This window comes from Lampetra fluviatilis, chromosome 11 (assembly GCF_964198595.1).
Source record: "Lampetra fluviatilis chromosome 11, kcLamFluv1.1, whole genome shotgun sequence".
Classification (NCBI taxonomy): Eukaryota; Metazoa; Chordata; class Hyperoartia; order Petromyzontiformes; family Petromyzontidae; genus Lampetra; species Lampetra fluviatilis.
The window spans coordinates 947,064-963,072 of record NC_136285.1 but is presented as its reverse complement, the minus strand read 5'-3'; the positions used below and the strand labels follow the sequence as shown (position 1 = coordinate 963,072).

General features: G+C 44.8%; 1 protein-coding gene across 1 annotated transcript in view; it reads left to right on the top strand.

Moving 5' to 3' along the window:
• LOC144934673 (complement C3) overlaps positions 1 to 16,009 on the top strand; it is a 238,628-nt gene that overhangs the window by 130,996 nt on the left and 91,623 nt on the right. The window contains exons 18-23 of the mRNA XM_078860724.1: positions 1,227 to 1,329; positions 3,085 to 3,167; positions 3,968 to 4,107; positions 10,609 to 10,687; positions 11,186 to 11,319; positions 12,859 to 12,907. Coding sequence (XP_078716850.1) covers positions 1,227 to 1,329; positions 3,085 to 3,167; positions 3,968 to 4,107; positions 10,609 to 10,687; positions 11,186 to 11,319; positions 12,859 to 12,907 — 588 coding nt within the window. The remainder of the gene's footprint in view (positions 1 to 1,226; positions 1,330 to 3,084; positions 3,168 to 3,967; positions 4,108 to 10,608; positions 10,688 to 11,185; positions 11,320 to 12,858; positions 12,908 to 16,009) is intronic.

The window sequence follows — 16,009 nt, the reverse complement described above, 5'->3', positions numbered from 1 at the left end:
CGACGTAGGCCTCGACGTAAGCCCCGACGTGGTGTGGGTGGTTGTTATTGGTGCGGGTGGTTGTTGTTGGTGTGGGTGGTTGTGGTTGTTGTTGTGGTGGTGTGGGTGGTTGTGGTTGGTGTTGTTGTGGTGGTGGTGCCCGCGCTTAGCCTGGCGCCCTTGAGCCGCGGCGCTCTTTAGCCACGTGTGTGTACACACACTCACCACGCGTACACACACTCACCACGTGTACACACACCTCGCGTACACACACTCACCACACGTACGTCTTGAGATCATTGACAATATCCTCCCGTGTAGTTCTGGGCTGATTCCTCACCGTTATCATGATCATTGCAACTCCACGAGGTGAGATCTTGCATGGAGCCCCAGGCCGAGAGAAATTGACGGTTATTTTGTGTTTCTTCCATTTGCGAATAATCGCACCAACTGTTTTCACCTTCTCACCAAACTGCTTGGCGATGGTCTTGTAGCCCATTACAGCCTTGTGTAGGTCTAAAATCTTGTCCCTGACATCCTTGGAGAGCTCTTTGGTCTTGGCCATGGTGGAGAGTTTGGAATCTGATTGATTGATTGCTTCTGTGAACATACAGGTAACAAGCTGAGATTAGGAGCACTCCCTTTAAGAGTGTGCTCCTAATCTCAACTTGTTACCTGTATAAAAGACACCTGGGAGCCAGAAATTTTTCTGATTGAGAGGGGGTCAAATACTTATTTCCCTCATTAAAATGCAAATCAATTTATAACATTTTTGACATGCGTTTTTCTGGATTTTGTTGTTGTTTTTCTGTCTCTCACTGTTCAAATAAACATACCATTAAAATTATAGACTGATAATTTCTTTGTCAGTGCGCAAATGTACAAAATCAGCAGGGGATCAAATACTGTTTTCCCTCTGTATATGGACCTTGCCTGATAAAATAAAATAGTATTAATTACAGGCATGGGATTGGAATATTTTCAACATATAGATGTTAATTTCAACTCTTTTTCCCTGTTCAAGTGGAATTCAATTATGTGACGTTAGGCTTTTTATCATTAAAGTTAGTATTTTGCCCCAAAAATAGTTTGGCCAATTTTCAATGCTTGTTTGAAAGAGATAATGATATGTCTCTGTTTGTTTCATAAATTTGACCATCATGATTGGTACATTTGACTTAACATTTGTCCGTCTTATTGTACTTTCAATGTGTAAAGACGATGACATTACTTGCTTTTACTTTCAGATGATTTTATGGAATTGGACTTGATGAATGAAGATGAAGTTAATATGAGGTCATACTTTCCTCAAAGCTGGGGATGGAATAAATACAAAATTCCTGCAAGCGGGTAAGGCTCGCCTTGCCTCAAAACGTAGGTCGAGGAGTTACAATGAGTAATACATATGTAGAGGAGTATTGGATGACGTGATGTCATGAGCGCCATGAGGTGTGATGACGTGACGTCATGAGCACCATGAGGTGTAATGACGTCATTTCATGAGCACCATAAGGAGATATCGAGAAGAACGAGGGCAGGTCTGAGAAAGGAAGAGGAGCCGCCCAGGGGGACTTAAGGGGGACCTCATAACAAAAGCGGGGTCATTGTGGGAGCCAGGACCGAGACTGGCTGAAGGAGGTCTTTTCCGCTCGTGACCGGACAGTGTTGGCTGAACCCCCGTCTAGGTTCGACGAGTGGGAGAGCCGGAGAGATAGCCTAGGGCAGGGCTCGAAGAATCTGTGAGAGCCGGCTAAGAGTTAGAGGGGTTGCTCTCCTCGGTCAGGCGGTGTTGGCTGAAGCCCTGTCCTGACTCGAGTGAGAGAACCCAAGGGGATAGCCAAGGCTAGAGATAAGAGTAGAGCCTGGGGTCCACACGAAGGACCCAGTGTAGCAGACACCTACCTCTGGTGTAAGTGTACTTTCCCAGTCATAATAAACTGCCGTAAGCCCCTACAAGAAGTTATTTCTTCACGTCCATCGTCACCACACAACACATGTAGTGACATTGGGGATGTCACTGTGTGGTGCCGGCCCTGGAGGGCCATGGCAGGCGATGTACTTACGTCGCAGACAGCATCGTGTGTGTTGCTGAGAGAGACTGGCTCTAGCAGAGCACGGTGTGTGATGCACTGTCATCACGTACACCCCGTAGGTGGGTGTAGTACCAGCCCTAGCAGGGCTTGGTGAGCACTGGGATAGCGAGGGCACCACGCATGGCGTGCAGTGTGGGCTCCAACAGGAGGAAGCGGGAGAGTGTCATCTCAGGGACAGCGTTGCACCGAGACATGGCACTCTGGTTGACCCCGTAGGCACGTGATCCCAAGTGGCCATAGAGAGGCCCTCAAGTGGTGGGGGGGGGGGCTAGGGGGTGATCACGTGTCCGTGGATAGCTCTCGATAGGGATTAAGAGAGAGCTGGAACGCTCGCGAAGGTGGGCGGGGCTGAGGGTGGAGCCGGCCCTGACCCGGGAGGATATAAGTTGGATCCCTGGGAGGGACCGGGGTCGCTTGGTTCTGCAAACTGGAAGCTCCACGTTCTACATCTGAAGAGCACCAACACGTGGCCTGGGACCCGAGTAGGGGTCAGGTCCGTCGTAGCCATAACTGCTGTATGGTAGTGTAGTTAGCTGGTTGGTCACCACCCTGGGCTGTATCTGGCAAAGGGGCAGTTACCCCTTTTGTATATACTTGTTATGTAATAAATGTGTTATCACTGAAGAATAACGTCTGCGACTCAATTGGTCTTACTACACATATAATGGAAAATATTGACCCAGTTGAATTGGAATGAAACGAGAAAGCATTCATTTGTTGTGGATAATGTTCAGTTTAAATTGTATTGGTTCCTGTGAAGATATGATATATATTTAAGAGGCTGTCTCAGGTGACGTGGTTATTGGAGGGTCTTAACGACACAATTTGGCCAGATCATTATTTTGCCTTACTCAAAATTAAAATGTGAATCAAATAACTTGAACACCATCTTAATGAGTGCTGAATGAATCCAAATTTCGAATATAAAATGACCCAAATTACCTCTGTAATCAAGACGTTATACAGACTGTGGAAATAACTTATTCACTGAAATTGTGTATTTTCTCTTTAGAAGACATCCTCAGATTAGATTACAATTACCAGATACCATAACTACGTGGAACATGCAGGCCGTAAGCATCTCTAAAACTCGAGGTACGTTTATTCCTTTGTGTATTCATTCATATTATGTTGTGACAAATTGAGCCACATGAGCAGTTCAGCTGCTCATGTGACTTCTTAGGCTCAGCTTAACAAAATCAAGTTAAGCATGGCTTTGAGCCAGCTCATTTGAGCTAGAGCTAAGCCTTAGCAGACCCGTGGCATTAGCGTTTCATTGTCTGACAGACTTTTTCCCTAGTGCCGGATTTGCTCTCCATGAGTGGTTGCTGTCTTGACTGATGAACTGTAGCAGGTGGATGGGCATAACCATGGCATGGTTGGGGGTGCAGTCCTGATGTGGAAAGATATTGGGCATGGCGACGCATGTGGCTCATTGACATGGCCCAGCGGTAGCGCATTTACCACATGTAGTGGTTTGTGGTCCCAATCTGGCAGGCCAGGGGTGATTTAATCATGCATTACATGCTGTTTGCTTCACTAAAGACGTTGAGATCCCGTAACCACATTATAAAATGAGTAGACCATTGTGTGGTGGCATCATGGTTTAAATTTATTGAGTACAACAAATTACACTGCAACTTACTCAATTGGGATTGCACGTGGAAATAATCTCCCTCTACTAGCAGACTAATGCCACACAGGGATAACTTCCCTTGTAAAAGTTTGAGGTTTAAGGCTCAGAGGTAAATGTAAAGCACTTAAAAACACTCCACATAAAGGGCGCTCAATAAACCACAAATACTTATTTTAATGGGCATGGTATAACATTCAAACATATTTCTGACAGCTTGTTTCGGGGTTATCTGTACTGTGGGTGCTTCTGTGTTTTGTAGGAGTGTGTCTGGCGGACCCATTATTACTGGTTTCTACCAAAGATTTCTTCATCAAACTTCACTTGCCCTACTCGGTGAAACGAGGCGAGCAAACGGAAATACGGGTCATTCTATATAACTACATGGAAGAATCCTTAACGGTCAGCACTACCCACACATACACAATATATATTTTAAAAAAAATGTATTTCCACTTAATGCGAGCCCGGTACGAAGCACAAATCACAGTGCAAGAACGGGGGAACATAAATCCCGCCAGCAAAAGCCCAAGATCGTTGCAGCAGGGTTTGGTGAAGAGGGGAGATCAGGCTCACGGTCCCACCTAAGTGGGGAGCCTCTACCAGAGAAGTGAAAGTTTTCTGGGGGTGAGAAGATAACAGACATAAAAGGGAAGAAGGGGGTGAAAGAGAGTGGGTGTGGGGGTGGAGACGCTGGGTGGGAAAAGGGAAAGGCGTGCTGCACAACACCACAAGTTAAATAATTTACACGTGACCTGTGAGCTTGTAAACTTACGTTCCTCTGAGCTATAATATGCTCCTGCCAGTTTCCAGAAAGTGGGGGGGGGGGGTCAGTCCCACGAGAACACCCATCCCCTCCACCAAACCTTGCATATGCCTCATTTAGGCTCCGTAAAAATGGCAACCATCTGCTTTAAACTCCCACTCTCTGGTTTTAAGCGTGTCACTTAAGTGGTATGCAATTGTATCCATCAGGGGAGTTAATATTATTTCAAATTGGAAAAAATTGCCTTCCTAGCCGTAACGTTGATGATTTGTAATAAGGCATGCTGATGTTTCGACAGAACGCCAAGTTTCAGGCCCCACAGAGTGGTTTTGACTGAAGAGGAGATATTGGTGCCACAGATCTTATTGAACACGTTCATAATGTCCCAGTAAAGTTTAATTGTGTCTGAGCATAGCCACAAGGTGTGGAAATACGATTGGACCACGAATTTTGCTCTTTTTTCGTTGGTCATGTAAGCATCATTCATACATTTAAACTGGATACGCCTCATCGGTAATGCTCTTGGGTCAATTTTAGGTTGCCAGATTTGGGTCCACTTGTGTTGTTGGGGAATAACGTAAGGCATTAGCATGCTACAAAGTTTCCTAGTAATTGGTCTGGTAAGTGCACTCTAACCATCGTTTAGACAATAAGGCTCTGCTAGCCTATATTTAGTTTTTGGTATATCCAACCAATCTTTGATTGGGTACAACGAATCATTTAGGTTCTTGCCTGGGGCTTTTGTGATGGCGTCTCTAATCTGGAAATTTATAAAAAAAAGTGCGACCGTGGAATATTGTACTTGCCCTGCAACTGATTAAAAGATAACACACTACCCTCCCTGGACAGGAGATCTCCAACTCTTCTGAATTCTTCCAAAATAGCCCACGTAATCTCTTTACCCCCCACTTTCAGGGTTGGGTTTTCCCACAGTGGGGATCTTCTATGGAGAGGAACATGAAAAGAGATGCACCTATCTCGACATATCCCCAGCATCACGATGACTGCCAACACCGGCTTAATCCCTTTAGGCCTGTCTCTTGCCAAAGCTAGGGAAAAGCCAGAAAGGAGCATGGGCTTATAGATTCCTCTTCCGACCATTTACCAGTCTTGGCTTTTGTAGGGTCGAGCCAGCGTTTTATGCTTTGCAGAGCTATTGCCCTATTATATTTCAGAAAATCAAGGAGATCCAAGCTGCCTTCCTTTGCAGCACAAGTTTGCGATTCCAGATGAAAGATGAGATTTGGGAATGTAGTGCTTTGAAAAAGGCATTGGAATGCTGGGAGGAACCATCCGCAAGTAAAAAAGGAGTTTAAGGAGAATCAGCATCTTAATTAGATGCATCCTATTATAAAGCGAGATGTAGAAATCTGCCCACGTGGACAGGGAAGAACCAATCTCCTGGAGCAAGGGGGGAAAAGCAGCACCCAGGAGGAAGGAATCAACGCCGAGGTACTTTATGTGAGCTGGCGACCACTTGAAGGGCACCAATCCCTCTGGGGGCTTGGGGACACAGTGATACGCGCAGCAACTCCAATTTAGTAACAATTAAATTGTATCCTGAAACACCTCTGTATTCCTTCACTAAGGCTAAGGCCAGAATGCCAGGTTAAGTTTGTTTTCTACTGTGCTGTACCATACTCCCGAGATCTGCTGACTCATCCTGATGCTGTCTGCAAATGGCTCCATGGTCAAAGTTAAAATTAGTGGATAAAGAGGGCAGTCTTGCCTTGTACCCCTACTCAGGCCAAAGTTGGGAGATGCTAAACCGTTTACAACTACAGAATCATAGAGTCTACACATGTCAATAAACGGGGGAGAGTCGCTGAACTTGTCCATTGCCCAGAACAGAAAGGCTCATTCAACCCTATGGAATGTCTTTTTCCCATCCAGAATAAGGGCATAGGTGATCATGTTGTCCATCGAGGTGATCTCCACCAGATTGATCAGAGTCCTAATATTGTCAGCCGAATATCTGTTCCTAATAAATCCCATCTGGGCTTTGCCGAAAATCGGGAACTTTATCCAAGAGAGGAGAAAAGGCAAATATAAAAGAAAAAACGTTTAAAGGAGACACGCCGTCTGGGTGCCGTCAATGCAGACGCAGACCAAGCCTATTCTGTGCCTCATGCTGGTGGGCTTCTGCCTCCTGATCACCAGCTCAGGTTTCCCTCCATTCCCTTTCGGGCCCTGCAGAATCTCCTGCACCTCCTTGTTTCCCATCACCTCGCCCCGAGTCAGGAAGTCAAGTATTCTCCCTCTGACGTGGAGTCACAGCTTCGCTGGGTAGAGCAGCTGGGAGCATATCCCAGCTCTCCCCACCAAGTCCCTGTGCAGAGGCAGAATAAGGTTAAGTAGGGCATGATAAAGACACGATTACCCTCAAGTGACGTGCCGTTCCCTCTTGCTATCCTCGCTCCCTTCAATTCCTCAGTGGCGCCGTGGTGGGTCGTGAACAGGATCAGCAGGGGGTGATGTCTCGAGTTGTTGGTCTCCAAATTTCTTCTGGCTCTCTTTCCAACTCGGTAGCCTTTAACAATCCACTGCAGCTTAACAGGCTGTGTGTCCAAAGATTCCGGGATTCGTAGTGATTTCGGTAGATGTTTCAGAACATAGATAATGGCTCCCTGGTAAGAGTTGTCCTCAATTCTCTCCGGAAGGTAATGAGTTGACACTCCCATCCCTTGGCGTCCAATTACACTGGTCTACAATTTTTAGATGTCATCTGCTTCAAAGATTAAATGTGTTGTTTATTATTGTGCTGAATTATAATATGACAATTAATACAAACGATTGTCTACTGTTCCCAAGATATTATGTTTTTATATTTTACGTCTATGTATATTGTGTAGATAGTAAAGTTTTACTCATAATTGTAAACCTAGGTCTTTGCATGTGTTTATGGTTGCTTTACATGATAACATGTCACCTGTCCTGTTCATGTAATACTTAAAAAATTAGCAAAAGGGTTATATAAATAAAATGTATTATGAAACAAAAGGCAAAACTATAATGTATATATAAGTACATAGTTCAGTCCTTATTCAGTGTCTACTCGGTGCTTCTTGGCTTGTCTCTTGTATCATTCAATGGAGCATCTCTTGTCATTGTCCAGCAATAGTCTACAAGCATTGATGGGCTCCATTTGCGCTGATAGCATTTTTCAATTGTTGCAATGTCCTGGTGAAATCGCTTGCCATGCTCGTCGCTCACTGCTCTGCAGTTCAGTGGGAAAAATCTCGATAAGAGTGCAAACATTTTATATTTAGTTACATGTTGCAACCAAGGCTTTTGTATACCTTGAGGTTTTCTAGCAAATCCCTGTAGTTGTCTGCCTTGTTTTTTCCGAGAAAATTTGTTGCCACTAACTGGAAGGCTTTCCATGCCGTCTTTTCCTTGCCACGCAGTTCACTGTCAAATCCATCATCTCTAAGAAGTTCACGAATCTGACGACTAACAAATACATTTTCCTTTATCTTAGCTTCACTTAACATTGAAAATTTTCCACGGAGATACTTGAAAGCTGCTTGTATTTTGTTCATGGCTTTGACAAAGTTCTTCATCAGACCCAGCTTGTTGTGTAAGGGTGGTAACAAAATCTTCCTTCATTAAACAAGTGGTGGATGCTGAACACTTTTCCTCCTAGGCTCCAATGACTGCCAGAGTGGTCAATCTATCTTGATGTAGTGGGAATCTCTCGCGCGACTATCCCATTCGCAGAGAAAACAGCAGTACTTTGTGTATCCAGTCTGCAGATCAAGCAAGAGAGCAACAATCTTCAAATCGACACAAAGCTGCCACTGATGTTGGTCATAGTTTATGCACCTCCAAAGTTGTTTCATGTTGTCATAGGTTTGATTTATATGGACTGCATGACCAACTGGAATTGATGGCAAAACATTGCCATTATGCAACAAAACAGCTTTAAGACTCATCTTCGATGAAGCAATGAACAGTCTCCACTCATCTAGATCATGAACGATGTTGAGGGCTGCCATCACACTATCGATGTTGTCGCGGGCTACAAGATCACCTTCTATGAAGAAGAATGGGACAATATTCTTTTGACGGTCACTGAACATGGAACGCCTAAAATCACCTGCCAGGAGATTCCACTCCTGTAGTCTGGGTAGTTACAAATCCCTGACAAGGTCTTTCAGTTCCCCTTGTGTTATGAGGTGTGGTTCAGAGGAGGAGGATGGGAGAAACTCTGGGTCATGTAACCTTGATGGTTCAGGACCAGAAGTTTAATCCTCTTTCTCTTCCATTGTCTGACTCAAGTGAGACTGATTCGTTTGCATCAGGAACCAGCAATCCTTCTCTGTGAGGTACTGGGTGTATAGCTCATGGAATGTTTGGATAATGCAGTCCACTTTTTCTTCTTTGACACACCTTTCCCAACTGGAGGCGCCATGCAAAAGTAACAATTGCTGATATGATCTGTTGGCTCTCTCCAAATCATTGACACTGCAAAAGGCATATATTTCCTTTTCTGTTCAACCACTGGCGAAGATTTGTTGCACAAGTGTTGCAACATATGTGCGGGGCCCACATCTTGTTCTGATCTCCAATTTTGCAGCCAAATTAAAGGTAATAGGCTTTATATTCTTGGTTCTTTCGGTAAAGTCACGTAGAAGGGAAATAATAAAATCATAAAAATAAACATTTAAAGCTTTCGTGACTGCAGGGATTCATCTTCTTGGTTTTTTCGGTAAAGTCACGTAGAAGGGAAGTAATAAAATAATAAAAATAAAACATAATATGTTTTATTTAAACATAATAAGATAAAATTCTCACGACGTTTCGGCCACAATTCAAGCAGCCGTGTTAACATAATGCCCCAAAAGGCAGAATAATTTTATTAAAAACAAACCCCTTCGAGGCTTCTAAGACAACGAACAAGTAAACCCGTAAAAACAAAGTTTTTCACTATAAATCCTTTATATGCGTGGCGGCTAGAGTCTTCTCGTCCTCTGGCTTGAGATGGCTGCCACCTATGGGTCAGATGATTGTCTGCCAGTATTAAGCAATTGGTAATTAAATATTTAATTTGTTTTCCCTAAACAGAGCAAAATTTTGGATTTTTTTTTTCACGAAAATTAATTGTCATACACAACGAGTCTGTGTGGAACATGTCAGCTCGAATGGATCACGGGAAGTGGGTTAAAAAACGAGCGAAAGATTTGCACGGTCCTAAGCAAGCAAGTGAACTTAATATAAAGGATTTAAAAATATATTCGCCTGTGGAGGACGCGGGGATCGATCCCGCAACCTTTGGCATAGGAAGCAAGGGCGCTACCAACTGCGCTACTCCGCCACGGCTTGTGGAGGGGTTACGCTCTGGGCTCCTACACTGTGACATTTAGCCAAAGCCATGAATGAGTTGTATTTGAATAAATGTAAAATAATTTTTTTTTGCCTAAAAAGTGTAAAATTTTTGAAAAACATTTTCACGAACATTAATTGTCTCGCACAACGAGTCTGTGTGGAAAATGTCAGCTCGATTGGATCACGGGAAGTGGGTTAAAAAACGACCGAAAGATTTGCACGGTCGTAAGCAAGCAAGCACGCAAACAAGCAAGCGAACTTAATATAAAATATTTAAAAAGGATAAAAATCACGGTTGATGAGTAAATGAGGTGGTATGCTGGACTTGTAGGGTTGTTTACTATAGTAGAGGTCAGAGAGGTTTGTTCAAGTACTCCTCGCTTGGCCATGACATCACCGGAAGTCACACCCAATATCCTACATTTTCTACGTTTTTTTAAATCATAAAATACTCAATCAGGATGTCACATAGAAACCATCCACATTGCAAAAACTTTTTAGGACCTTACGGAATGAGTATTGAGACTCAGACAGGCTTTACTAAGTTAACAAGTGGATTAATTATATTTTCCTGTACTGGCAGGTTCCTGCCGAGAGGCTCGTCCTGTGTCGTGTTTGTTTTTGTGCTGTAATGTCTTATTTGTTATTAATATAAGATAGACGTACACAGTTCGTTGTGGATGCATGTGCTTTGCTTTCACACTGATATGCTTATTTGCGCAAAGTGTGTACCATGTTTTAATCAACGTATTTGTGTATCTTCATGGTATGATCTGTTAAATAATTTCTCTATTTCTTGTGCCAAATAGATTTTGACAGAAATGGATATTGTTGAGTCAATTTGCAGCACATCAAAATCTGGAGCAAAGCCCAGTCAGAAATCCACAGGTGTGTGGACATGCATTTATTTGTGACATTGGCTTCTACACATGTTCGTTAGCGTTACACAAGGTCAAGTTTTAAAATAAATACATTGATGTTTTAATTCCTAAAGGTGGTTCTGATAATTGTTCTTCAACTTACCAGTTTTAGCTTAAGCAATAACAATTGGCACATTACTAAACAGTTGTTCACTTGGCAATTTAATTTGTTTGGCTGTGTTTGGTGGTGGAGGGTCTTCACGACACAAATTGATTTAACACGTAGGCTTTCGCGACCAATATCATCCATAATAGAGGTTTTTTTGGGTTAGATCACGTATAACCTGTATTATGGACACAAATTTGGTCAATTTGTTACATGGAGTAACCGAGAAATCTATTGATTCATAATCTGATTTCCGAAAGCAGTGACCATGCTACCACTGGGCCAGGCCTCTGCCCAGTGTTATGTATCTGTGCGTATTGGCACCCACGTTGTGTTTGCTGTGTTTTTGTTGTATCACAGTGAAGGGAAAGGGTGCTATGGTGGTGTCATTTCCCATTGTGCCATTGAAGATCGGAGAGCATCATATATCTATTCGATCCCGTGTGTATGGCCGCACTTTTGGTGACGGTGTCCAAAAAATTCTGCGTGTGGCGGTAATTCACACAACACAAATTACTTCCTCAAATATATCAGTGAACATTTCTCTAACTATGTGTGGATCACACTCTTGCAATCCGCTGAACAGCATAACACTCGTTACAGAGTTATTAGACGGTGACATACTGACAGAAGACATATGACAGCAGACTTGCAATTCCGAGGTTGCCGGTTTGGTTCAATCTCCCGGCGTGGCAGATGAAACAATGGTGCAACTTTATGAACCACGGCCTCTAATCTCCTTCCTTCCAACCTCCGTGGGTGCACCACAGCAAGTTTATTAGCAGATCGCGGGTGGAAAGGTAAAGCATGGGGGACCATGGGGAGTGCAAAGGTGGGGAGGGGTAAGAAAGGTTGAACGAGGGGGGATGGCTTTGGGGGTGGGCTGTGGGTCATGAGGGCCCTTTGTCGTACTATGTAGCCAACTTTGCAGTAGTTTGTGATATATTTGTTGAGGAGTAGCCTGGTGAAATCATGGGGTAGTGGGATGACGTCATGTGACGGGGATTGTAGAGGGGTACTTAAGGGGGACCCCGTCACGTGATTGTGGGAGCCCGGGCTGTGTTGCGGCTGAGGCCAAGTCTCTCCCGCTCGTGACCGGATGGAGTTGGCTGAACCCCCTTCCGGGTTCGACGAGTGGGAGAGCTGTCGAGGTAACCGAGGGTAAGGCTCGAGAAAGTTCGTGAGAGCCGGCTAGGGAGAAGAGGGGTGCTGCTCTCACTCGGTCTGGCGGTGATGGCTGAACCTCCGTCCCGACTCGAGTGAGAGAGAGCCCAAGGGAATAGCCAAGGCTAGGGGCAAGCGTAGAGCCGAGGTCTAAGGGAAGGTGTGAGTTAGAGTGATTATTAACAGTGTTAATAAACCGGCGTAAGCCCTTACATGGAACTCCGAGTCCACGTGGTTCTACACCTCAACACAGTTGTGGTAGTTTGCGGTAAATTTGCAATAGTTTGTGGTAGCTTGCAGTACATTTACAGTCCTGTAGTTTGTGGGAACTAGTTGGACAGGCAACATGCAGCCACAGCTTCCTGCCTTCCTGTTGAAAATTTGGCTTCAGCAGTCTCTTTACACAGCAGCAGCTGAGCAATTACACAGGCACGACCTGCGTAATGCATGCCCTCTTCCACCTATTGACTGAGCATTTCGATGGCTAGGGGTGGCGCATTGGTAACACTTGTGGTTCAGAAGGAAGGGTTTACGCTTAAGTTTCTGAATGGCACCTCTCTGTGCAAAGTTTGCATGTCCTTCCCCTGTTTTGCATGGATTTCCTGGGCTTCTCCTGTGTCTTCCCCTAGCTGCAAAAAACATACACTGTAACTGAAAAAAATATCTGCAGGTTACTCAAATAGGAGTGCACACAGCATAAAAACGACCCTTGCTTAGGAACATTTGGCAGGACCTTCCTGAAAAAAGAGAGTTTGAGACTCCTCAGGGTTTCCTGGGTAAACAAGCAAAACAAAAAAATAATAAGATTAATTACACTTACATTTCACCAGAAATGAATGTTATTTTTTTCTAATTTGTATTCTGTTTAGCCGGAAGGTGTAAGAGATATCCGGTCTGAATCAAGGATTGTTCACGTTGGTAAGTATAGATCACGACATTTACACTTAATATGAGATAACACTGTATGCCATATACGTTTGTCAAAGTAGATGTTTAAAATTATTGTAAATTAAAATACATGAAGAGTATCCCAAAATGTTTTACAGGATTTTTTTTTCTATTAATGCCTAAACATTTTAAAGACAAGTGCAGTTCTCTGCAGGAATGATTCATAACAGTAATTTCGTACATTTGATATACGCCTCATTCTTATAGCGCAGGGCCATTATGAAGTGCTGTGTTTCACAGGCACAGTCTGCAGTCGTTTCACAGTTGGGGTTTTTACAAAGGAGATCCGTGGTGCATGAGCACGGCAGTGACAAAACAAAGACAAAAAACATAAATATTGCAGAGAACGAAAACAGGGTCTTTAAAGAATATTACACAAGTAACAAGCGAGGTATTTAATAGCCTTAGACGAAACATGCAATAAAAACAGTGAAAACATGTGGGAACCAGAGGTGCCTGAAAAAAAGTTAGGCACAGTTTCAAAGTATGGTCTTTGTTTTGGTCTAACAGGGAAATGAAGAGGGTAAGAGAAGGGAGGGGACAAAGCTGTTGATGACCGGCAAGGGTATTCCGAAAATCTACCGAAATTTTAGCAGATGCATTTTTTTTTATAAGGAGGCACTTCTCAGGGATATGGGACAGAGTTAGAGGAACGAAGTGGTACTTAAGAAATCGGTGGCTTTGTTTAAGAGGAAGTGTAGGTTGAAGACAGCTCAGTGATGATCTATCCAGATATGCGGGGGACAGAAAACAGATCTTCCTTTCCCTGGTAACAGACTCTAGCTCTTCCTGGAGAATCCCCAGGCGTTCCCAGGCCAGCTGAGCCACATAGTCCCACCTGTGTGTCTTGGGCCAGCCTCGGGGTCTTCATCCAGTGGGACATGCCCAGTAGAGTTTCAGGGGGAGTCTATGATGAGGCATCCTTACAAGGAGCCCGAACCACCTCAACTGGCTCCTCTCGATCCGGAGGAGCAGGGGCTCAACTTTGAGGTTCTTCGGGATTACCGAGCTCCTCACCTGATCATGGAGAGTGAGCCCGGCAACCCTCTCATTCTCTCGGTCATTACACAAATCTCATGATCATAGGTGAGGGTTGGAATGTAGATCGACCTGTAAATCGAGAGCATTGTTCAAGAACTCAGCTCCTGCTTATCTCTCACGGAACAGGAAAGTGCCCGCAACACTGCGGACGCCACACCGATCTGCCAACCAATCTGTCGATCCCGAGGTACTTAAACTCCTCCACTGAGGGCAGCCGTTCCTGATCCCCTGGAGAGAACAATCTACCATCTCCCGGGAGTGAACCATGAACTCAGATTTCGAGGTGCTGATCTTCAACCCAGCCGCTTCACACTCAGCATCAAACCGTCCAAGTGCACGCTGGAGATCAGACTGATGAGGCAAAGAGGTCAACGTAATCTGCAAAAAGCAGTGATGCCACCTTTCTGCATATCTCTGCTGCGCCTTGATATCCTGTCCATGAAAATCACAAAAAGGAGTGGAGACAAGTCGCACCCTTGGCGGAGTCCAACACCCACAGTGAACGACTTTTATTTAACACCAATAATACGGACACAGCTCTCATTCAAAAGCGGCATCAGTACATCGTACTCCTGCATCACCTCCCACGACATTGCACGGAACATGGTCATATGCCTTCTCCAAGTCTACAAAACAGAGGTAGACTGGAGAAGCATATTCCCATGACCCCTCAAATATCTGTGAGAGAGAAAAGAGCTGGTCCATTGTTCCACGACCATGACAGAATCCACATTGTTCCTCCTGAATCTGAGGCTCGACCACCGGGCGAAACCTCCTTTCCAGCACTCTGGCATAGGCTTTACCTGGGATGCTGAGGAGTGTGATTCCTCTGTAGTTGGAGCACACCCTCTGGTCCACTTTAAAAAAAAATGTGAACCACGACCAAACTTTGCAGTCCAGAGGTACTGTACCCACCTTCCATGCAACATTGAAGAGGCATGTTAACCTCAAAGGACCTCGATCATCGCAGCGACTTCAGCAACCGTGATGCATCCGACTAGGGCTGCCTCCTGAAACGAGGGCATGTCCACCAGGTTGAGGAGCTCCTCAAAGTGTCCCTAGCACATGTCAACTATCTCCATAGTTGAGGTCAATGTTACGCCACCCTTACTGAAAACAGCCTGGGCCATGTCTCGTCGACATCCTTAAACATTTTTGATCATCTTTGAACATCTTTGAGGCTGCCTGATAGTCCCTGTCCATGGCTTCTCCAAACTCTTCCCACACCTGAGCTTTTGCTTCAGCGACTACTGCAGCTGCCGCCCTCTTGGCAAGCCTGTACCTCTCAATCGAGTCGGGAGAACTATTTCTGAGCATAGCTCAGAACGCCTCTTTAAACTTGACAGCTTCCCTCACCACTGGTGTCCACTAGCGGTTCCTAGGGTTGCCTTCAGGTCACAGCTTTTCGCAGCTGCATCTACCATCAAGTTCACGAACATCGTCCACGACCTCCCCTGGAGTGCAAGTGCTGAACACCCTGGAGTACAGGATAAGTTTTCCCGGTTTTTTGGAAGTGGAAATATTTCTGCATTTAGGGTGTTCAGCCAGACGTTCCGAGAAAACCAGCACTATTCGTTTCGGCCTTCCACATCTATCTGGTTGGTGCCCCACTTGTCGGATACAACTTACAACCATATTGTGAGCAGTTGACAGCTCTGCCCCTCTCTTCACCCAAGTGTCCAGAACATACGGCCTTAGGTCTGATGATACAACTATAAAGTCAATCATTGACTTCCGGCCCAAGGTGCTCTGGTACCAAGTACACTTATGCAAGTGGGAGCTCGACGTGCTTCATCCACTGTTCAACACCATGGCTGCTCCATTGTATGCCCCACCTGTGTAGTTCTGTATGCCTGTGTACGTGCTCAACGAGTGTTTACACGGGCGTGTACGCATCCGTAATGTACGGGGAATTACTTGTTGATAGCGCGGAGCTTGGACAACGCTACCTCGAGTTGCTGCTCTGGGCAGCAGAGCCGCTGATTGGAGTCCACCCGAATCCTGGCCCCCTCATCACCACCATCGGTACAG